This window comes from Ambystoma mexicanum, chromosome 2q (assembly GCF_040938575.1).
Source record: "Ambystoma mexicanum isolate Mex_15411 chromosome 2q, UKY_AmexF1_1, whole genome shotgun sequence".
NCBI lineage: Eukaryota > Metazoa > Chordata > Amphibia > Caudata > Ambystomatidae > Ambystoma > Ambystoma mexicanum.
Window position 1 is genome coordinate 1299800758 of NC_090924.1, and position 24039 is coordinate 1299824796.

Consider the following 24039-nt stretch of genomic DNA (forward strand, 5'->3'; position numbering starts at 1 on the left):
AAAGAGGACCAGTATGGGGTGTTTTTCTCTGTCCTCTCCATCTAGATCTTTTATCCAACTGAGGACTTCATCCCAATAAGCCTGTACCTTGCCACAGCCCCACCACATGTGCCAGTAGTTCGCGTCTTGGCCACAGCCCCTCCAGCATTGCGGGTTGACCCCTTGATACATTTTAGCAAGTCTCAGCGGGTCATACTGCCACCTGTAGAGGAGTTTGAGCACGTGAAGTTTGTATTGACATGATATTGATGATTTGGCTGTCTGCCTGCACATGCGCAGCCACAATTCGTCGTGTAGGGGTCTGCGTAGGTCTTTTTCCCATTTGTTCCTCAGTTTGGTTGAGGGGGCTATATTGGTTGTTATCAGAGCATTATACATGGCGCTTATCAAACCTCTGGAGCCGGTCCAGGTGTCCAGAATTTTTTCAAAGGGCGTGAGGTCCCTCTGCAGCTGGTCCTTCCACTTCTCTCGTGACATTACTCCTTTTAGTTTTAAATATTGGAAAACTGATAGAGGACCTATATTGAGTGCCTCCTCGAGTTCTTGTATGGTTATGAAAGCCTTATTTCTCCACAATTGGCCTGCCCGCTCCAGGCCGGCTTCATACCAGGACTGGTAGCTTAGTGGTTCGGATATGTCATCACATATTCCCGGGACCCAAAGATGTCCTAGGGGAGAGGGCCAGGTTGTAATCCCTTTCATGTCCTTATTTGGTTTTAGGATTGACCAAATGGTCCCGAGTATCGGGTGATTTCTGATACTGTTTCGTAGTTGTGGTCCAGGAACCCATATCCATTCGCCAACAGTATACGGGCGAAGATGAAAATTGTCCAAAGCTATCCAGTGTGAGTCCGTCTGTTGTCTCAGGTGAGGGATTAATCGCAGCTGGGCCGCTCTGTAGTATGATTCTAAGTTCGGGAGGCCCACTCCCGCATCATCCTTCTTGAGATACAGAAGGGATTTGGGGACTCTCGGTTTTTTACCTTGCCAAAGGAAAGCCAACAGTGATTTCGTCATTTCAGTGAAGAATTCTTTAGGCATTTTTATAGGGAGCATCTGAAACAGGTATAGGATCTTAGGGAGAATTACCATTTTAATGGCGTTTAGGCGCCCCATCCAAGAGATTGTGAGTTTGGCCCAATTTTTCATATCGTTTTGTAATGTCAGTGACATGGGCGGGAAGTTAGCTTGGTACAAGGTATCGAGGTCTCGGGTGACGTTGATGCCCAAATATCGTAGGGTGGTCAGGCTCACTTTCATTCCTAGTGGGGCGAATCTTTCCACCTCATCGTCTCTGCTCTTGTCAAGCGGGAGTAGGATTGATTTCCCAGTGTTGATTTTCAAGCCTGCCATCTGTCCATATTCTTCAATAATATTTAGAGCTGCCGGGATAGATTCGAGCGGGTAGGTGAGATGAAGCAAAATATCGTCGGCATAGAGACCCAACTTATATTCCTTGTCTCCTACTCTGATCCCTCAGACCCCGGTATCTTGTCTTAGCCTTTGCGCCAGAGGTTCGAGAGAGAGGACAAACAGGATGGCTGACAGTGGGCATCCCTGTCTCGTTCTCCTTTCCAGGGGGAACCATCTGGAGTAGCCACCATTGACAGAGACAGATGTTTGCGGTGATGAATATAAAGCTTTTATAGCAAGGCGGAGCCTCGGGCCAAGTCCCACCTCGATGAGCACCTTTTCCAGAAAGTCCCAGTCCACCCTGTCAAAGGCCTTCTCGGCATCCAGTGACAAGAGGGTGGGGTCTCCTGGCATGCGCCGTGCTTCGTGTATCAGGTGGAGTGTTTTCCTCATGGTGTCTGCCCCTTGTCTTTGGATCACAAAGCCAACCTGATCCGGGTTCACCAGTCGCGGCAAATGGACTTCCATTCGGGCTGCTTTGACCCTTGCGTATATTTTGGCGTCTATATTCAAAACTGATATGGGACGATATGATTCACATAATTTCGGATCTCTGCCTTCTTTTGGAATAACCGTTAGCAGTGCTTGTGCGAAGGAGTGGGGCACTTTGCCCGTTACAAAGATTTCATTAAAGAGCGTTGTTAATAAGGGGACAACGTACGCTGTGAATGATTTATAGAAGCCAGGGGTGAATCCATCGTCTCCTGGGGACTTCCCTGCTTTGAGTCTCTTGATAGCGTCAGCGATTTCTTCTTCGCTAACAGGGACATCGAGCGCCTCCGATTCAGCACGTGACAACGAAGGTAGTTTGGCTTTTTTGAGATAATCTTCTATGGCACCCGGCGGAGATGGCGGGTCACAAGTGTAAAGATCCTCGTAGAAAAAGGCGAACGCCTCCTGAATTCCTTGGGGTGAGGTTTCGGTGGTATCTAGGAGTGTGCCGTCCCTTCTCTCTATTACGTTCACTCACCTCTTAGCTCTCTGTGCGCGTAGTCTTGCTGGTAGAAGAGCATCAGCCTTGTAACCTTTTTCGTAAAATTTTTGATTTAAATACTGTAGGTTTTGGGTAATTTTGCCGACTTCTAGTATTTTTAGTTCTTCTCTGAGTTCCCTGGCTTCATTGAGGTATTTCGCTCTTTCCTGTGGGTTTGATTGTGCCAGCTTCTCTACTGCACTCCGTTTCTGCCTGATGTTTCCTTCGATCAAGGTTCGCTCTCTCTTTTTGCGGGCTCCCTCTCTAATAAGAATACCTCTCCATGTTGCTTTTGCTGCCTCCCATACTGAAGTTTTTGAGATCTCCCCGGTGTCATTGGAGACGAAAAATTGTTTAATTTCGTTTTCAAATTCGTCTCTGAACACCGTGTCTTTCCACAGGGAGTCGTTGCACCTCCATTTTGTGTTCTGTGGGATGTGCGTCACCCATCGTATCTCAGTCATAACCAAATCGTGATCTGACCACGAGATCGGACATATTTCTGCAGCAGAGGTTTCTCGTAGTAGGTTTTCGGACAGGAACACGTAGTCAATTCGTGTGAGGGTTCCATGGGGAATGAAGCGGAAGGTGAAGCCGCTGTCTGTGGGGTGGAGATGACGCCAACTGTCAGTTAGACCAAACGTCGAGAGCGTTACTTTCATATCAGTGTCCTCAGCCTGGCGTGGTGGTTTGGGTGTGTTTGTTTCACTTTGTCTGTCTAGGGCGGGGTCCATCCACATGTTGAAGTCTCCTCCAAGGATCGTTTGCCCTTCTGCCATGTTAAACACTTTTTCAATTGCTTTGTGGAGAAACCTCTTTTGCCCCTGGTTAGGAGCATATAACGTGGCCAGCGTGACGGACTCGTTCTGTATGAGTCCTGTAATGATTGCCATTCTTCCTTCTGTGTCCACCCACGAGCTTTGGACCGACATATGTAGGTTCTTACGAATTACTATCCCCACTCCTGCTTTTTTCGTTATACCGGAGCTCCTTAGGGTATAGCCAATAGGTCTACCTGGGATCGCCCTCTCTTTTCCTCTCGTGTAATGTTTTTCTTGGATGAATAAGATGTCAATCTTAGAGCGCTTGAATTCTCTTGCAACCAAGGAACGCTTCGTGGGGGAGTTTAGGCCTTTAACGTTCAGTGTGCCTATGCGTAGTTGATCAATGTTATGTGTGGTTGCCATCAGGGCTTACTGAAGAAGATTTCGCTATTCTCTGTGCCTGTCGTATGGATTGTGTGGACTCTCATAGCCATGTGGTCGAAATGTGCTCCTTGTCATTCTGAGTGAGTACTCTTAGGTCGACACCTGTTTGCAAATGTATCCTGTGCTCTGTAAAAGAAACCTGTAAAAGTCCAACTTTTCTACCCCAAACTCCCACCCTCCCACCAAAAACAAAGTGGCCCGTTGTAGGGTCACCCCTAAACATTCCCTCCAGCGGCGTCCGATGCAGTTGGTTTGACATCACCCAACTGTTATCGAACCACCAGTGTGGACCGCACAACAAACGGTCCGTTCCCAGTAAGAACACATCGTAACTTAAACTTTCGAGCCCCCCCAATCGAGTCATTCGATGCCTGAGGGAAAGAGGCCTCGTCCAATACCGGCCAACAGAAACTCAAAAATGGCCCTCTCCGCCCAGGTCTAGTCGATATCTTAATCGTTTCCCCCCCTTGATCCCACCCTGTACCTCAATTCGCATGACACCGGCCGCCAACCTCTTACTTGGGTCCAGTTTGGGAGTCAGCGTAGTAGACGTGTCACCCGATTCGCTTCTTTTCATTCGAGTTGCCTCTTCATAGCGGGTGTTCAGAGTAGTGGAGGCGTCAATGTTCCATGTCTGATGAGGCGTTCATCCTCCTAAATTTCCTGGAACCTTGCATTCTCCGTCTCCGGGGGCCTTTAGTTTGCCAAGTTTCTTCAGCATTCTTTTTTGTCGGGATGGGAGTTCCATCTGCTTGGGGGCCTAGTAATTCAGTAATTGCGTTGGAAATGTCTCTTTCTGATGTGAGTTTCATCTTTGTGCCGTCCCATTCGAACGTTAGTGAGAATGGGTATCCCCACCGATATCTGGCACCTTTATCCTTGAGAAACTTGGTAATTGGTTGGCATTTCCTTCGCAGCGCTAGTGTAAGGGAGGACAGGTCCTGGAAAATGGTGATGCGTGACCCCTCCAGGGAAATCTGCGATGCAAGCCTGGCTTTATCCAAAATCCGGGCTCTGTCTGCATAATTGTGGAACCTGGCCAAAATGAACCTCGGGCTGCCCGGTTTGCCTCCGGCTCTGTGGATCCTGTCAATTTCAGGTGCATCTATTCCATCGTCTTCAAACAGGAGTTTCAGAATGTCATGTAGGTTTTTTTTGAGGTGTGTTTCTGATTCTCCGTCCACCTCAGGAACACCAAAGACATGTATGTTGTTCCGACGCTCTCTGTTTTCTAAATCATCGACTTTTAGCCGGAGTTCCTCCTCTCTGCCCTCAATTTCCATAAGGCGGTGGTCGACCTGCATTTCAAGGATGCCTGAGGAGGTCTGGTTATGCTCAACCTCCTCAATTCTTTCCTCCATCTTGTCAATTCTGCTTGTGATATTGTCGATCTTATTGCCAATGTCTGCTCTCATCCCTTTCATTTCCGAAAGGAGGTCAGCGATGTCACCCCTGGTCAGCGCAGCCTCTGGGTTTTTGGAGGCCATGATGGAGAGTTCGCGCAGGGGCGGTGCTTCAGAGACCTGATTGTACTGAAATTTGGCCAATTTCTGTTTAAAGTCCATAGGTCTAAAGTAGGCCTGTAATCCGTTAGTCAGGGTCCCAATAGTACTGGGTGCGGGGTTTGTAGGTCCTTACCTCGGCTACTGTGTGCGTAGTGAATGGGTCGCCTGGTTATCCGGAGTAGGAGAGACTCATCGCTGTGAGGTCCACCCCAAGCGTGTGAGGGGTCTACCTTCCGATGTGGTTTGGCTGAAGCAAGACGTCCAATGTAATCGAGGAGGGCACACGCCCCAAGGTTTGGGGGCCCAACCCTCAGCTTGCCAATTGTCACAGTAACTGGGCGAACCCCTATGTAGAGGAGTCTCGTGGGTTTGGGTTGCTTTTTCAGTTTTCTCCCGTGGATGTTTCTTAGCGGCCTTGTCCGTGGGCCTGCAGTCTGCGACGCAAGATGCCGCGCTTTGCACTCCGGAATGACCCGTTACTGTAGGCCGGGGTGATCGTCCTTTTCCGCCTCAGCTCTCGTGGGGGTCCGTGGCTCTGCGGTGCCACCCCGCCCCACCCGCGGCCGTCCGCACTGCCAAGAGGGCCTGGGGCAGTGTAGTGTGGCCTTTCGGGGCTCCCAAGTCCGAGGAACTATCTGTGGCTCATTCGCCGGGGGTGCGAGCCGCCTCGCTGCAGTTTTGTAGGTCCGCTTACCGCTACAGCACACGGGCCGTGCGCAGACGAGGCCTCCCCGCAGACCGGGAGCGCACCTCCACGCACTGTCGATGCTCCAATGTCCGTGGCTTTTTCTGGCGGACCGCCGCTCGAAACTGTGCGGGGGGGAGGGCGCAGTATGCGCGTTGTGTCGCTGCCGCTTCCAGTCACCTGAAGTTGCCTGTATTCGGGAGCAAGGCCTCCGCAGGGCTCCTGCTAGGCGGGGCCTACACTGGGCTCTGCGCGTTCGTATCGTTTCAATGTGGAAACGGGGGAGAACTTCAGGCGGTCGGTATGAGGCGAAAACTCCACCGATTCGCTCCAGGTTTTTTGCCACTGGCGGGGGGCACCTTCCCAAAGCCTCGTCTCAGCTGTGGGGGGGTCCTAGAAGTGGGGGCTCAGACCTCTTGCAAGACCTCTGATGAGCGAGCTCAGACGGGGAACGACATCACCCGTGCGCCCCCTGGTGGCCAGCCTCCCCCTCATCACTTTTAAGAAATAACGGACAGGTGGGTCTTACAACTCCCTACTTTTGCTAGAGTACTTCTTAATATCCTCATGTCTGATAATCCTCTCACTTTAGCACAGGTTTAATAACCCACTGCGATCTTCCGTAATCGCCCTTCCAAACCATCCTTCACCCGAGGAGAGTTACAATGCAGTCCATTAAATCCAGGACCTACTTCCAATTGTTGCACCGTAGACCCTCAGCTGAAGTAGCTTCTTCCTCAACAAAAATCCAACATCCATCTTGTTGGGTTGAGGAGATGTATGCTTCTTAGATGAGCCCCAAAACTGTGGAACCATCTCATGCAGAAAATCACATGCCACCCAATTCTAACATCCCTCTGAAATGCTTTAGAAACACATGTGCACGCATATCAGAAAGCTTCAGCAAAGCAGTAACAATGATAACCCATCCAAAGTGCTTGGAGAAGATTGACTTCAGAGCGAGCGTATTTCTTAAGCACCTAAAATAGTATAGGCTACACAACACCATAACATTCCATAACACAATACATTTTAAAACATCAGTACAACACCACACTTCAGCATGTATCAACACAATGCATAACATGATATTATATTACATATGACAATGGTTTTTGTTATGACATATAATGTATGTAATGCCTCAACTCACCACATCTTTTTAAAGCACAACACAACCATATGTGGTATAATATGGCACATTTTTTTTACAATACAAGATAATTGGAGACATTGCTTACTGGATCTCCTCGCAATCCCTTCTCTCCGGATTCTCCCGGCATTCCCTTCGTCCCTGGAATTCCCTACAATGAAAATAAAACAAAGAATATTTTATTTGGCTGTCAAAAATAGTTATATTTCCTCTACTTCCCTTTACTTTAGCCACATGGAAGCAGAGAAAATGAACTGGCCACTCAAGTCGATTGCATCAATTTCTTTAAGAAACGAATGTTTGAACCTAACACACAATAAACATGCGAAAAAACGGACGACCCATAGCAGCCATAATTGAAATAGAAAATTGGACTTGTATGAGCCTGAGCAGACAATAACATTAAGCTGGTGTGAAATAGACATCAATCTGGTGTGAGGGGACTGGCTGCGCTGTTGTCAAAGGTCTAGTTGTTGGGTTGTGTGCACCACATGATGTGCCGAATAGGCTTGCATGAGAGACTAGCCTACATCTTCCACATCATAGCCTAGGATCAAAGGTCACGTAGCCAAATTAATCCTATAACTTAGAGGGTGGTCCTTTAGTAGAAATGTAAGCTCCATAGACCTTTTTTTCGCCCACTTTTCAGACGGTACCAGCGTTGATGGTACAAAGTGAACCTCAGCGTGAATGAGCACACGCTGAACAACTCCAGGAAATTCTGTCCCATATATGTTTTTAGGCAAACCCAGGACTCACATGATGTATCGATCGCATCACCTTTTTAAGTTCCTTCTACCCAAGTAGCCTGAGTGGTTGCCAATCATTGATGAGGCTAGACCTGTCCGGGGGTAATCTTGAAGGGCCTTTGGGTACCGTCAGCTAGCCATGCTCCTGAAACACTCAAGTATGCCGCTGCCAATCCACTAACCTCCAGTATGATTTCTGGAATAGACACCCTTCCGTAATAGAGTTTTTGATTCTTGCAGAATCAAAATGGTGTGACATCCTAGCACCATGAAATTGTGGAACATCCCCACGTGCAAGGGCTGTTTTTGGTTCTTGGTTCATTCTGTCATGCTCCTGCAGTGCACAGGAATCCTCGTGCTTCTCAGTATACCACCCTGATGAGGCACAGAACCATTCCCCAGTGCATAACCCGTTTCCGTTTTTGAAGCCTTGCCTTCCCTCTCAAACCATGCAAAGCCCATGGTCATGAGGTGGATTCTTAAATGCTTGCCGAAGTGTCAATTATCAATTTCTTTCATTGGTGAACAGCACGACTAAAAGATGTTATTTTAGTGCTGTAGTAACATTCCCCCTGGACCTTTATCATAGTGAACCAGATCTGGCTGGTTTGTTCTGTTTAGTTTTCGATTAGGAAAGCAAGCTGCAATCCTTTTCAGCTTGAAGCCTGGTTTGCAAACTCCCTGTTTTCCAGCCTGAAGTCCGATTTGCAAACTCCCCGTTTTTCAGCTTAAGGCCTGATTTGCAAACTCCCTGTTTTCCAGTCTGGAATCTGACTTGCGGCTTGCAAGCTCCCTGTTTCCAGCCTGAAGTCTGGCTTGCAAGCTCCCTATTTCCTGTGTGAAGTCGTGCTTGCAAGCACCCTGTTTCTAGTGCGAAGTCAGGCTTGCAAGCTCCCTGTTTTCAGTGTGAAGTCAGGCCTGCAAGCTCCCTCTTCTCTGTGTGAAGCTGGGCTTGCAAGCTCCCTATTTCCAGTGTGAAGCTGGGCTTGCAAGCTCCCTATTTCCAGTGTGAAGTCGGGCTTGCACGTTCCTCATTTCCAGCCTGAAGTCTGGCTTGTACGCTCCCTGTTTCCAGTGTGAAGTCTGGCTTGCATTCTCCCTGCTTCCAGTGTGTCATCAGGCTTGCAAGCTCCCTGTTTACATTGCGAATTCAGGTTTGTAAACTTCCGTTTTCAGCTTGAAGCCTGAATTGCAAGCTCCATGTTTGCGCTTGCAGATCACTTGCATGGGCTAATACCTCTGTGTTCCTCAGTCTCCCATAGAATACCATTTTCATGTTTTTTAGTTTGTGGGTATTGTGAAATAATGATCTATTCCCTATTCCTATTAGGAACACCCGGGCTCCAGTGTCCAGGGATTGTGATTTCATTCCTCCTTTTCCTTGATTGTTACAAGTACCTTTGCTCCAAGGTTGATTCCTAGGAGTGTCTATTGCTTGTCATGTATCGGTTTTATTTTCAAAATCTAGTACTAGATTCCCATTTCCTTAGTGCTAATTCCAGAGTGAGAGATTGCACTGCTGTCTAAACTGGTGTCCTGCCTGTTCTTTTCTTCCCTTCTCTGCCTGAGCTGCCTTTTGTTCTGTAGTTGCAGCCGCTGAATGAGGTTCCATTACTCCAGTCACTGGCTCTAGGATCCATTCCAGCGTCTCCATAGATCTCTGCCATAGATTTACTTTTGGCTTTCCCCGGCTTAATCAGGATTTTTCAATCAGTGTTCTCTTGTGATTTGTATCTGTTTCTTTGTGCTATGTATCTTCTGCCTTGGACACTCAGAGACAACCATACCTCTTTCCCCATAGAGATGCTGCATCACTGTAGAAGAGCAATGGCCGAAATATGCTTCAGTGATCGCTTGGCAAGTTCAAGGTGGTCACATTCATGCAGCCAACAAACTATCATTTACTTCATGGTGGTTTTTCTTACGCGCCCTTTTTCATTCCACCTTTCACTTGTTCCATTGTCTTTTGTTGATGCTCTAGTAAGGAAGACACCATCATCTTGGAAAGATATAATTTTGGTAAAATGAAGCAAGAACTAAACGAATATGAAACAGCTCTCAGCCGTCTAGCTTTATCATGCGAGCTTGGGAGCAATAAAGAGGAGTTATCACGCAACCAGTTTATGTAAGAATGCCATGACAGCAAAGTAAGAAAGGCCTTATGGTTGAAATACAACCTTTATTTGGAAGAGGTAGTAAGAGTTGTGCAGAAAGTGGAGCACACATGTAAGTGTGTCAAGGAGTTAGAGAAAAGATCTGATCCGGATATCAAGAAGTTAGAAATCACACCTCAGTTGGAGCTGTTGACTGTTCAAGGTAAGAAAGAAGGGAAAAAAGCAAGGGTGCCTCGTCCCCACTCCCCAAGTCTCCTCCACCCAGGTGATCCTCCCTCGCATATCCAACCCCAGGCTCAGGATCCAAAAGCGACGGACTTTCCCTGGCCAGCTGGCAGGAGGATATGCTGTGGAAAGAAGTGAGGGGGCCCTCAGGTATATCACAGTATGTAGTGGAAGACATGGCAGAATCGATCAGTGCAAATGAAGATGAGGATGCTGACACAGAAAAGCCAATGGACATGATAAAAATTGATGACAGGGAGATCGAGATGGTGATAGACTCAGGAGCTAAATAAACAATGATGCCTAATAAAGTTTTTGAAACAAAGGGGTTCATTACAAGGTTGGCGTTAGGGGTTTAACGGGGCCGGTAGAGCTGCCGGCTCCGTTAAACCCCTACCGCCGCATTGCGAGGTCTGCTCGCTGGACCCGGTAAGGGCACCCGGTTTTTCGGGCCCGTTGTTAGCACCCTCCCCATTCCCATTGAGCCCTATGGGGACTTGAATGGGAATGGGGAGGTACCGGGTCCAGGTTCCTTAAATGAGGAATTACCAGGTCCTCCAAGGTTGGAATGGCTCGGTAATTCCTCATTTAAGGAACTCGGACTCGGTACCCAGTAAGGGGGTAGCCATGCCGCTAATACCGGCATTGGCTACCTTCAACCTTGTAATGAGTGGATAGGATTTTGTAATCTAAGGACAGAAAAGTGACAGGACAAGTTTATGTTTCGACAAAGGGGACTCATTGACTTCTCAGCTGTTCACATCAAAAGAGTTTGAACATAAAGTTAGATCCCAATGCTGCTGAGGCAGTATATTTGTGTCAAGGACGAGTTGAATATGCGACTGCTGATGATGTGAAAAAAAGGATACAGCATGACTCTCAGTAGAGCAAAATGTAAGTTTCACAAGGAGAGTATGCAGAACTTAGGGCATGAGATTTTGAAAGAGGGAATTTGTCCGAAGGATGAATTCGTGAATAGTATTGTTAGTTTTCCAAGCCCAAGTAACAAGAAGCAGGAATCTTCACTTTTTGGAATGATGGAGTATCACTCCAAGTTCATTACAGGGTTTGCCAGTAAGACTCACAACATGAGGAAGTCAATAAGAAAGGGGGTGAATTTCCATTGGGAATGTCAGGCGAATTCCAAGTAGTTAAGGTGCCGTTGAGCAAGGATCCCACCTTTAACACCATTAACACTGCTAAAAGAAATATTGTAACCACAGATGCTAGTAACCATGGGTTAGGAGCTGTATTGTCGCAGGTTCATGATGAAGGGAAGGAGTGTACTATAGTGTTTGCTTCCAGGGTGCTTAAGGAGGTGGAACATAACTACTCTACTATATAAAAGGAGTTGTTGGCAGTAAAATGGGGAATTGAAGAGTTCAGGCCATTTGTATGGGGCACTAAATTTGTGATCTGCTCAGAAAATAAACCACTTAAGGAGATACCGACAATGAAAGGATTGGAGAAAGTATCATTCAGGATAAGGAAGTGGGTTACGTAATTGCAGGAGTACACATGGAATGTGGAATATGTACCTGGTGTTAGAAATAGAGCAAATGATTGCCTATCGCGCATGTCTAACTTGGTTGAGGAGTGTAATGAGGATAATTGGAAGGAGGAACAAGTGTTGAGTGTTAGTCAAGCTGTAGTAACCAAAGTGGAATGGAGTGCGGCCACATTGACACCATATTAATAGGATTGAAGGAACGATTGAAAAGTGGAACGAGATGCATGAAGCATTTAAGATGGTGGGTGATGAGCTTCATGTAGAGGGAGGATTAGTGTTAAGAGGAGATGGGATTATTCCCCTGAAGGTGTGAAGAACAGGATATTGAAGGTGGCCGTGGAGGGCATCAGGGCATTTCTAAGACTATTGGTGGACAGGGATGGATATGTATGTGGAAATGATGATTAGGGAGTGCAATGTGTGTGAGAACTCAGGTAAGGGTTGTGTCGGTAGGACCCAACCCATGACTTTGAGGATCATTCCTAGTGTGCCGTGGGAACATGTAGGTTTAGACATTGTGGGTCCAGTGAAGACTGAAGAGATTTTTAAATATTGTATAGTGCAAAAGGATAGATTATATAGGGTGTGGAAACACTTGTCTTCAGAATATATGCACAGAGACATTGGTCCTCATTAAAACCTTTCCGGTCCGGAAACAACTGTGCCAGTAAGCTTACCGACACCGTTGTTTCCAGACCGGCAAAGTATAACTCTGCCGGGCGGCCCAGCACCCAACCACAGAGTTTCACGGAAGCACCGGCTCTGTTACTACCAGTGCCAGCGTTTCCGTGGTCCCCATTCCCATAGAGTCCTCTTGGACTCTATGGGAACGGGGACTGACATTTTACCAGCGCCTGACTTTCCGGCCGCCGGAGTTCTAATACCCGGTGTTACCTGCAAGTCAGGCACCAGTAACTGTTTATGGGTCCGGCGGCTTCCTGCTGGTTTTACCGGCACAGATACCGCTGGACCCGTAATGAGGCCCATTGTTTGATTTTTAGAAGCTATTTTTAGGCAGGAGGGGTATTTATTTATTGTGGATTTGTTAGGCGCTTATATAACAAATAAATTGTGTTTCAAAGCGCAGGGCTACAGGGATGGAACATGGGATTTAAACAAATGAATACACTGGCGGATAAAGACGGACCTACTAGGACGTGTGAGCATGCAGAAAGTGCAAGTGCAGCGAAGGAGAGGGGTAGAGGGAGTGGGGGGTAAGTGCTGGAGTGCCCATGCTCGTGAATGAGCAGCAAGTGTAAGTGACGAATGTAGGAAGTGCTAGGGATGTTAGGCTGCAATAAATAGGTAAGTGCAGGCCTACAGTGGCATAGGCCAATGGGTTCCAAGGCAAGTGTTGTTGGCAGGCGGAGGCTGAATGCGATTGGGTGTGGGAGGCCAGGGCCCGAGAACACATAAGGGCCCTGGTCACTAATCTCAACAACTGCGGAATTAGCAGGGGAGGGGAAAAAGAAAAGAAGAGGTAAAAGGCAAGTCTTGAGGAGCTTCCAGAATTTGAAGAGATCAGGCTCAAGATGAAGGGGAAGGCTGTTCCATAAGAAGAAGCCAGCTGAGGAAAGAGATTGGCCATCGGCCCTCTGTTTATCGAAACGCTTGACACACAGAAAGGTGGTACCAAAGGAACGTAGAGGTCTTGAGGGAGAGTATTTAGTAAGAGTAAGTTGCAGATAGTGTGGTTACCTGGCCCCAGAGAGCCTTATGGAGAAGGCAGAGAGATTTGAATTTGATTCTTGCCACAAACGGGAGCCAGTGAAGAGTTTTTAGGGCAGGAAAGATGTGGTCCCTGGGCTTGGGGCCAAGGATAAGTCTTGCTGCCCTATTCTTGATTAGCTGAAGGGGTTGTAGGGAGGAAGAGGGTAGATTCAAGAGGAGGCTACTGCAGTACTCAAGCCTAGAGAGAACCAGAGTTCTGGTAACATTGAGCTTCTGGGGCAAAGTGAGAAAAGGGAAAGTTCCTTTGAGATGGAAAAGTTGAAAGTGGGACTTCTTGGCAATGTCCTGAATATGAGGGAGGAAGGAGAGAGAGGAGTCAAAGATGACTCCAAGGTTACTGGTTTCAAAAGAAGGAGCAGGGGGAGAGCCCATAGAGGATGGCCAGAATGAGGGGAAGAAAGAGGGAGCCGGGGTCCCAATAGGAATGATCTCCATCTTGCTGGCATTGAGGCAGAGATAGTTGGAAGTGCACCAGGACTGGATGGCAGATAGGCAGTTCGGGATGATGGAAGAAGTAGAATGGCCAGCGGGTAGTTTGAAGGAGAGTTGTGTGTCATTTGTGTAGCACTGGACGTTGGAGAAGAAGGTGGAAATGAGGAGTGCTAGTGGACCAAGGTAAGTGTTAAAGAGCCAGTGGGAGAGGTTGGAGCTCTGGTGGACACCACTGGTGGAGAAAGAGGTAGGGGAGGAGAAGGTTCCCAGAATAACCTGGGACGGATGGTCACTTAGGAAGGAGGTCAGCAGGTCCAGTGCCCGCTCCGAGATGCCTAGAGTATCATGGAGCCATTTTATGAGGATGGAGAGGTTGATGTGTCAAAGAGGAGAGATCAAGTAGAATGAGGACAGCTGGAGAGTTAGAGTCCAGAGATGCAAGCAGTTATTCACAGGTGTTCAGAAGAGCACCAACAAGTTCAGTATGTGAGGTAAATTGGGGGAAGGCCAGCTTCTCCAGAAGTTTTTTGAGGAAGGGGGTGACAGAAATAGGGCAGTAGTTGGCTGGGCAAGTGGGTTCTGCTGAAGGTTTATTCAAGAGGGGGTCCAAAAGGGAGTGCTTGAAGGAGGAGGGGAAAGATCCAGTAGCAAAAGAGTGGCTGCAGAAATCAGCAAGTGCAGGGGCAAGAGAGCCAATATTGCCCTTTTTGGTTCTGGAGGAGCAAGGGGAAACCTGTTTGGGGAGACCTTCATGGAGCAGACAACTCGGGTGACCTCATCAGGTATGACAGGGGAGAAGGAGGAAGGAGAGGAAGAAGGATGGTTTTGGCCATAGGAGGCAAGGGAGTGGAGGGAGGGTGGGGAGAGAGAACTGCAAGGGTGCTCAGGATGTCCTGAGTTTTAGTGGTAAAGTGTGTGGCCAATGCGTTGCAGATGGCTTGGGAGAGGACGGGGGGAGGAGCAGACTGCGGAAGAGTTGGCTAGATCCCTGCAGATTTTGAAGAGTTCAGGCATGTTGTTGGATGCACCAGAGACCTGCGCCTGGATGTGGGCACTTTTCTTGGTGCAGATGGAAAGTCTGTAATGTCTTTGGAGCAGGCCACAGGCAAGTTTGTCAGAGGGTGTGCCTGGAGTCTGCCACTTCCGTTCAGCAGCTCTGCACTTGCACTTCAGGGCTGCACGTTCCGAGTCATACCAGGTGTTATGCTTAGAGGCAGGTTTCAGGCGGATCCTCATGACTCGGGCAAGAATGTCCAACGTGTTTGAGATGACCAGATGGAGGTTGCTGACAGCAGAGTCAGAGGTAGATTCTGTGGTGGGTGTCAGGGGGGATGGAGGTGGATGCGAAGGCAGCAGCTGACACTTGTTTCATTGGGCGGATGTTCGTGAATGAGGTTTGCATGGCTGGAGGAGGTACTGTCAGAGGGCCAAGGGACCCAGGTGAGAAGAGAGGAGACAGTGGTCTGACCAGGAGAGAGGGGTGATCACTGAGGAGGAGAATGAAAGATCAGAGTGGATGAGGGCATCAAGAGTGTGTCCGGCAGAGTGGGTTGGACCAGAAGGGAGAATGGATAGGGAGAGCGAGGTGCAGAGGTCATGGAAGAGAGTGGATGCCGGGAAAGAGGAGTCCAGATGGATTTTAAAATCGCCCAAGAGAAGGAGTTTAGAGGTAGTTTGGAGGAGAGAGGAGCAGAAATCGGCCCATTCAGAGAGGAATAGGGTGATAGAGCCAGGAGGCTTGTAGATAATGTCCCTGGTCAGTGAGGAGGATGGAGAGGTGACCAGCTTGCAAACCAGGCTCTCAAAGGAAGAGTAAGGCTGGGTGGGTATGAGGGAGTAAGGGAACCCCGTCATCAGCACGGTTAGGGCAAGGCTTAGAAATGATCTTGTAGCCATTGGGGAGAAGGGAGTCAAAAGCAGTGACTGAGCTGGCACTGAACCACATTTTGGTAAGAGCGAGGATGTCGAGGTACGTGTCATCAAGAAGGAGGCAGATGTCAGCAGAGTGTTTGTTGGCTGGGCGTGCATTACGAGTGGCTAGATGAAGGAGGTCACCAACTTTGAAGGTTTTCTGAGGAGGGGTACAGGGGAGTGGTACACCAGTCAGAGGGGGAAGGACAGTGGACGGGGGAGAAGCAGATATAGGAAGGAATTTAATGAGGGAGGGCAGGCAGCCGGTCAAAGAGAAGGAGGTTGGGTTGAGGACCCTAAATCAAGATAGTGCCAGTGTGGTAGATATTAATGGTACACCGGGATGATGAGATGCCCGCCTTGAGGACTTCCCACTTGGTGCCACCATTAATGGGAGAGGAAGTGAAAGGGGAGAGAGTAGAGATGATATGAGGAGTCCACAGATCTGGGGAGGGGACAGAGAAGAGGATATCATTGAAGACCTGTCTGGAAGTTGCACTGACATATGTTTCAGTGATGGGTAGGCCAGTGTTGGCAGTCAGGAAGTCTTTTTGTGCTTTTTTCTTCCAGGCTCTGTGCGAAAGGGTGGGTAGGTGATAGCGTGGCATTGAGAGAAGATAGGAGAGATGGTGAGTGCCATCAGGGTGGCACAGGATAGTTGAAGGAAAGAGGAAAGAGGGGTGGCTGCACAGCACAGTCCTAGCCCAAACTCACCAGGCGTCCCAGTAGTTACACAAGGGACACAGAGGACACAAAATGCAATGCAAAAGGGGTGCAAGATGTTAAAAGCACAACACTGAGATTTCAAAATAAAAAAGGGGCACAAAATGCAATCCAAAATGGGGTGCAAGATGTTAAAAGCTGAACACCTAAATTTGAAAATAAAAAAGGGGCAAAAAATGCAATGCAAAATGGGGTGCAAGATGTTAAAAGCACAACACCTAGATTTGAAAATCAAAAAAGGGGCACAAAATGCAATGCAAAATGGGGTGAACGATGTTAAAAGCACACACCTAGCAGTGAGAAAGAGGCAGATTAGGAAAGTCAAGGAAGGCAGAGTGAGAGGCACAGTTATGGTTCAGATTTGATAGTGGAGGAGGCAGTAGAGAAAAGTTCAGCCGTCTATAATAATAACAGATAATGGTGTACAATTGGTGTCTGAAGAGATGAAGTGTTTTTTAAAGGGAAGTATATAGGACACTGCACCAGTTCCATATACCACCCAGAAACAAATGGAATAGTAGAAAGGTTCAATCGTGTTATCAAAGACAGTATACGTGGAGTGATATCAGAGAGGAGAGATTTGAAAAAGGCTGTCGAGCACATGGTAGTTGCACATGGGTTTATGTCTCATTTCAGCCTTGGAGATGCTTAGGGGGAGAAAACCTAACTCCAGACTGTACTTGCTTTGGTTTGGTAGGGCTAGTATGAGTGGAGTTGATACGGATGTGGTACGGCAGAGAATGAAACAGAGACAGGAGAGCAACAAGGTCACGTTTGATTCATGGAAGGGTGATAAACTGAATGGAATGGAATTGAAGAAGGAGAGTTGGTGCGATTTAAGCCTCCATCGGGGATGGGGGAAGGAGGAGAGATCTGGTCCAAACCAATCAACGTAATAAATAAAGAGTTCACGTGGAGCAGTCAAGATGTCTGATGGTAGAGTGTGGAATGTGAATAAGGCGAGTAAGAGTTCTGGAGTTGGAAGAGAGTGTCAAGTGGGGATGAAGAAGTTGCGAGTGGAGACTGAAGGAGGTGAGGAATTTAAGGACAGAACCAGAAGAGAATGCGGAAAGCCAAGTTATCTGAGTGAATATGTGAGCTTAGTTTGTATGGTGCTTCAGAAACATAATGTTTATGCCCATAGTTCCCTTGAAGTTGGATAACCAGCTGTTATCTGTATTTAGAGCATGTTTTATTTAAATGTTGTGTAGAATTCAACGGACTGGTTATACTTGTAGGTTGTTATTAGCTTTTACTATAAGAAAGGGAGGTGTGTAGCATTTTCATTTCATGTCACTTTAGAACTTGGAGTGTTAATGTATGAGGGTTCTGAAGTAAGGGAATTATATAACAGATGAAATGTGCATTGGTGGGGCATGAAGGATATACAAATAAAGGAATACTGTTAACCATTGAGTGAACTCTCCTCATTTCAGTCTACATCAAGGAGCACTCTCTTCCCTCCACCTACATGTACTCCTCAGTGAACTGCCTATGGGACTCTGAAATGTCCAATCCCTCTGCAAAAAAACTATTTTCTTACTGACCAACTTTTCTTTCACCACTCTGACCTTACCATGATGGCTGTTAATGAAACAGAGATACCCACATGGCACTGCCACACTTTGAGTCTTGCACATTGACTCTACTACTTTTTCACACTCCCCCCACATATCTAAGAAAGTTTATGGTGTTGCCTCATAACCAACAAAGCTACACAATTTTGTCCTCTGCAGCCTTTTGACCTTCTCCCCTCTTCTTATTTTACAGATCATTGTTCAGCTTCTGGGTGCAACCCCCCTCTCGCTATCATCCAAATATATAGGCCCCCAGCACCCTCAACCTCTTCTCCCATGATCTTGACCTCCTCCTTGTATATCTTCCAACTGAAGTGGCTGTCGTTCTCACATAGGACTTTAAACTCTCACCATGACCAAAGTCCATACAATCTGGCTGGATTCCGTTCCTTCTGACCATTCTGCTTTCATGCCTCATAAGCTGCCAATCCACAATCATGGTAACTCACACAGTCTCATCATCCTCTCCACCTTATTCAGTTTCACTACCCCCTCTCTTGACCCATCGCCCTCGGACTAGTATATTCCACATTTCACTGTCCCTGCTGTTCTGCACCCCCCTCTAAAACCACTAAACATACATTGAAATCTGGCTATGTGGTTCTTAAGGAGACAATCTCAGGATTTCCCTTCACGCTTTCTGTCCACCTCCAGCTGGCTTTCTTGGATTGGTATTTCTGGAGTGAAAGTCTTCACTGGCAGCACCCTTTATGTACCATTGCAATGCTTGATCCTTTACCACCTCTTTCCCAGGTCCACAACGGTGGCTCTTTCAAGCCGTTCAATTGCCGAAGACACCCATGCGTCTCAATCGGCAACAAAACCCACTCTCTGTCTCTCCTTGCTTCCTTCAAGGAATCACACTTTTGCTTTCACTACTCTTCTTGACTCCTCTCTCTGCTCTTCTACTTCCAAGCTAACCATGACCCTTAATATTTAAACACCCCCCACTCAGCTTTATTTCCTCTTTGTTAGTGGAAGGGGATTTTGACAGCTACTTTTCCACCAAAATCTCTTAGATATAGGTACCCTCTCTTCCCTTCTCTCTCTCTTTTCCCCTGCTCACTCCTCTCCACCACCCACGACCCAAATGCTCTCTTCACTACCTAATTTCCCAAAAGCCATCCCAGCATTTATCCATCAGGGCTGCAAATGCCTCCTCTGCTCTTTCTGCCCCCTTAGCACTACAAGCAGCCAAGGAGCTGGAAGTTCAAGCTCAAAGAGCTAGAGTGTTTTATTGACTCCTTTCTCTCTCCTCTATTCAAACATTCACTTTACCGGTATTTTCCCATCCTGTTTCAATGTGGCCACCATCATAACCATGTTGAAGAAACCTGCCGCTGACCCCAACAATCCAGACTATTTTTAAACAACTTTCTAATTCTTCACTATTACAAATTTCGTTAACATGTGCTCTTCAGCTGCATCACTCACTATCTAGAGGCCAAGACAATGCAGTGACCACCTGCAACTTGGGGTCTTTAGCAGACACTCCTGTTAGCAAACACCCCACAGTGCCCATTTTTAGCCATGTTTTTAATTCCCTCACTAGAGCTCAATATTGCCATCTGCCAACTGTTCTCTTCTCCTTGCTCTCTCTGCTGTGCAGACCATCTCTCCCTCCTTCAGACTCTCTCACATCTTGGCTTAGAATCCACACTTGGCAGGAATTCTACTTGGCAGATCACTCGTTTTCCCTTTCCTGAAACAAATGGAACCACCTTTCCATGCCCGACCATTAGTGGTCCTGCAAGGGTTTGTCTTTAGTCTCTTCCTCTTCAAATTCAACACCGCCTCTCATTCCCCCATTCTTATCCTTCCCTCCTTCACCCCTCAGATCACCTCAAGCATCACAAATTGCCTATATGCTAGCCATCACTGGACTGTTGCTTGATGCTTAACTGAAGGCATGTTTCTCCTGGACTTTAATGTGACAAACCTTATCTCCACTCCTTTATCATTAGCCCCTGATATCCTTACAACATCCCTCAAGGCTAACAATCTGTGGGTTATATTTCTCAGTAAACAGAAAGTTTAGCACTTCATAAGCTCCACTGCTAGGCGGACAGGCTTTACCTCGTGAACATCCGTAAAATGAACCCAATCTCACTGTTTACTCTACCAAAACACTCACCACCACCCTGCATCTCTGCAGACTGGATTACTGCACCAGCCTCCTTAAGGAACTCCGTCTCTACTTCTTGTATCTCTGCATGCTGAAATACTGCCCCCTCCTCCCCTAGGGCATCCTTCTCTACTCCTTGAACCTTTGCAGGCTGGATTACTGCTCCAGCCTCCCCACAGGACCCTTTCTCTACTCCTCAGATGTCTGTAGGCTGTATTACCACTCCAGCCTTCTCATGGGGCTCTCTCTCTACTCCGTGGAGCTCTGCAGGCCATATTACTGCTCCATCCTCCCCATAGGGCACTTGCTCTACTCCTTCAACCTCTGCAAGTTAGATGACTTCTCCAGCCTCCTCACAGGACTCATTCTATACTTCTCAGACATCAGTAGGAGGAAATACTACATCAGCCTTCTCATGGGTCTTTCTCTCTCTCTACTCCTTGGACCTTTGCAGGCTGTATTACTGGTCCAGCCTCCCCATAGGACGCTCTCCCAACTCCTTTAATTTCGCACAGGGTCGGACTAGGACAAGAAATAGGCCCGGACACCCAAAAAAAAGTGGCCCACACCTCACCTCAAAAAAGTGGCCCACCCCTCGCCTCAAAAAAGTGGCCCACCTCTCGCTCCAAAAAAGTGGCCTACCCATTGCCCCAAAAAAAGTAGCCCTCAAACCATCATCCGTGAATGGCGTCAATTCACAACTTTACAGAAAATGCTGCTTATGGAGGCTTCATGTGTCTGTTACATTACAACACAACTCATAAAATAACATAACTTTGCATACAGTTCTGTGACAGGGCCACAGCTTGTTGAGCCTCCATCCAGGGCCATAACGAAAAGAAGACCCAGGGCTACAGCCTCCCCAGATCCCCCACCCACCAGCAACGCCCCCGCTCATGGGAACTCCTCGAGCTCACCCCAATCAGGCCCATCAACAAACCTTGCATGCAAAGTGCCCCCGCCAGCACGTTCCTCAAAGCGGTCCTCTGAGAGCCAATAGCTCAATTGGAGTTGCAAACCGCTACTGGTGCAATAAAAATGTCTTAACCAGGTCATCCCAGAGCCACTCGACCCATAGGCATTCTGTGTGACCTGCTCTGAAGTCCTGTCGAAAACAAACACTGGCAAAGCCAACAGCCCTGACCTGTGCACAAGTGGCATTTCTCAGGCACTGCTATTATATGCCCAAGTACTCGCTCGCACCATTTTGCACCTGCTACCATCAATGGGCAGGTAATACCACTACAACCGTGCCTGGCAAGTGCCTTGGCCATGCCTACACAGAAGCCCAAACTGTTGGTAATGCCAATGTCTTACACTTGCATGCAGAACGCAGCCCAGGACCACTCCCATTCTTCAAAAGGCCTTTGAACATTTCACTCAAATCCAAGACTTGTTACTTTACTGGCTATAACCCTTATGAATGCGATTGGCAACCGCATAAAACAACATTACAAATTCAAAGAAGCAACACCCCATGGGCCACAAGAAAGGGAGCGCCCTCCTGCCCCCTAGGTCACAACATCCGACCACATCTCCTTCAAAATATCACAAGGACAAAAGCTTTGCCTTTAAAATGACTGTACTTGTCAATGGGGGTCTGAGTAAGTATTTTTGTCCGATCCAACCACTTCATTCTCATGTTATCTTTTCACTGCTAGCACGTCCCAAGGCACCAATGGTAGCAACCACTGGCACCCAATGACCCACTTGGTGCCCCGTCATTCCCCCCCGTATCACCTCCACTGTACAAAGATCCATGCCACCTGCCTTTTGCCACAACTGCTGCACCCACCCTACCTCTGCACGTTCTCCACACAAGCACGTCACCCCACGCTCGTATAAATCCACAATAAGCAAATACAGCGTGGGATTTTCAGCAAGCACAGTTGCACTTACTCCGGTGATACCAGGGTGACTACTAGCTGCATTCCCTCTATTGATAGTGAGTGGCTCACACCTGCACTCACTACAGTGGCACCCGAGTGACACACAGCTGCACTCACTCCAATGATACCAGAGTGACTCACAGCTGCATTTAGTCCATTAATAACCAAGTAACAAACAGCTGCACTCACTCGATTGCTCACAGCTGTACTCACTTCAGTCATACCTGAATTGCTCAGCTCTGCACTCACCACAGTGGTACCCGAGTAACACACAGGTACACTCACTACAATGATACCAGAGTGACTCCAAGCTGCACCCACACCGTGATACAGTGGTGATTCACAGGCGCATTTACTCAGAGCGCTCAGGTTTTCCGTGGTCATGCGTGAGAAGGCAGTCCAGACCTGTTTTTACTTGGAATTCTGGGGGTTGTAGTTTTCCATCTTTCAAATCAGAAATAAAAAAACGAAAAGTTTCAGAACTCAATGGGGAAAAAATGGGACTGGATGGCCAGGGGGATCTTGAGAGCTCTGGGTAAATTGCACTGATGTCCGAATAACTGCAAACTCACTGGCTGACTGAAGTCATAGCTGATCAAACCACTAAAACAGAAGTAACCCACAAATACTCTCACTAGTACACCCTCCCTCACCTCCCACAGTAGTGCCAGAGCACCTCATAGCTGCGCTCACTCGTCCCAGTGATTCTGAGGGGACCCGAAGCTTCCCACACTCTGCAGTGATTTACAGCAGCTAGGAATATACCAGCGTCCCAACCCCACCACCTTGAAGGCTGGCATCAGCTGAAGACTGACTACTACTCCAGTGCTGCTTCAAGTTGTTTTGGAAACAGTCACGGTTACATACTTACAGTTAGTTACAGTATGCTTACTTTGCTTGCTGTAGGAATACAGGATGGTGATAGCTAAACAACCAAGATTGGTACATACAGTGAGACAAAATAATTGCACGTATAGCTGATCCTATAGAGATATACACACACAGAGCAAACCATCTGTGCAGATTGTGGCCTCAGCGCACATGGCCTTTTCTCTGCAGTCTCCTCTCTGATGCAGCCTGCGTGGACCTGTCCAAAAGTCCTGCCAACATGCCCCATCCTACTCAGATGGCAGTCCAGTTCTGTTTTCCCCCTTCCATTTTCGTGATTTGCGGTCCTGAAGTTACCCAATTTCAAATCAGTGCTACAAACCATCCCCTGAATGGAATGGGTCGTGTTGACATGTGTGATGCGATTAGTCCACACTGCTATTGAAAAGTCTCGAACGTCTTGCAACCTTGATTCTAGGGACATGGTGAGCAGCTATTGGCCTATATTTACATATCAATAGCATACGTGCATCTTCAGAATCCCAGTTTCTGGTCACGTAGAAACAGCCAGCGAGTCAATCACAGCTAAAGTGAGAGTTTCGATTTGGGCAGAAAGTAAGAGGCCACTGCCCTTGCTTCGGCAGGTAATATACATTTGCAATATCACCAAGTTAAGAGGTCGAAACACGCCTAGCCCTCAATCAGCAGGCCACTCTCCTCTGCATGTAATTACTGCTTTCTCCCTTGGAACCAAAGCGATTTCTCATAACCAGTTATTTGCGCTAGAAGGGAGCCGCCCCCTCCCTCCTCATGGGAACAGCCTCCCCGGTCCAGTGCTTGCCGCATCCCCTGAGGACCACAGTCCAGGAACCGAAGGGGAATCCGAGGAGCCTGGCCTATGGAACAGTGGCAAGATTGCACGCCAGGCCTGTGTTTCTGACACGCTGGCATGCCAGACTAAGATAAAGCTATGGTTCTGGAAAAAGCATGCAAAGAAGCTGCCTGTAAATTCAGCTCAAGCCACCCTGGCACTCACCCAAGCGTCAGTTACTTACAAAAATAAAAAGCACCTCTAAAAAATAATAAACAAACACACACACAATTTTCCTGCTCCGGTCTCCTCGATTCTTTGGAAGGGGGAGGGCAATGGTATTTGAGGGCCTTACCTTCTCCTGGCCGGTAGCCTACATTTCCAGGAAAGAAGCAGGCCCAGAAACAGCAGCTGAGGCATCAGCTGAAGGCTGACTCGCTGCACATGGGAATGACCGAGGCCAGACCCTGGGCTCTT

At 47.8% G+C, this 24039-nt stretch overlaps 1 protein-coding gene across 1 annotated transcript in view; it reads right to left on the minus strand.

The window, feature by feature from the left end:
* Window positions 1-24039, minus strand: part of COL6A6 (collagen type VI alpha 6 chain) — an 858285-nt gene that overhangs the window by 301547 nt on the left and 532699 nt on the right. The window contains exon 19 of the mRNA XM_069646627.1: window positions 7026-7088. Coding sequence (XP_069502728.1) covers window positions 7026-7088 — 63 coding nt within the window. The remainder of the gene's footprint in view (window positions 1-7025; window positions 7089-24039) is intronic.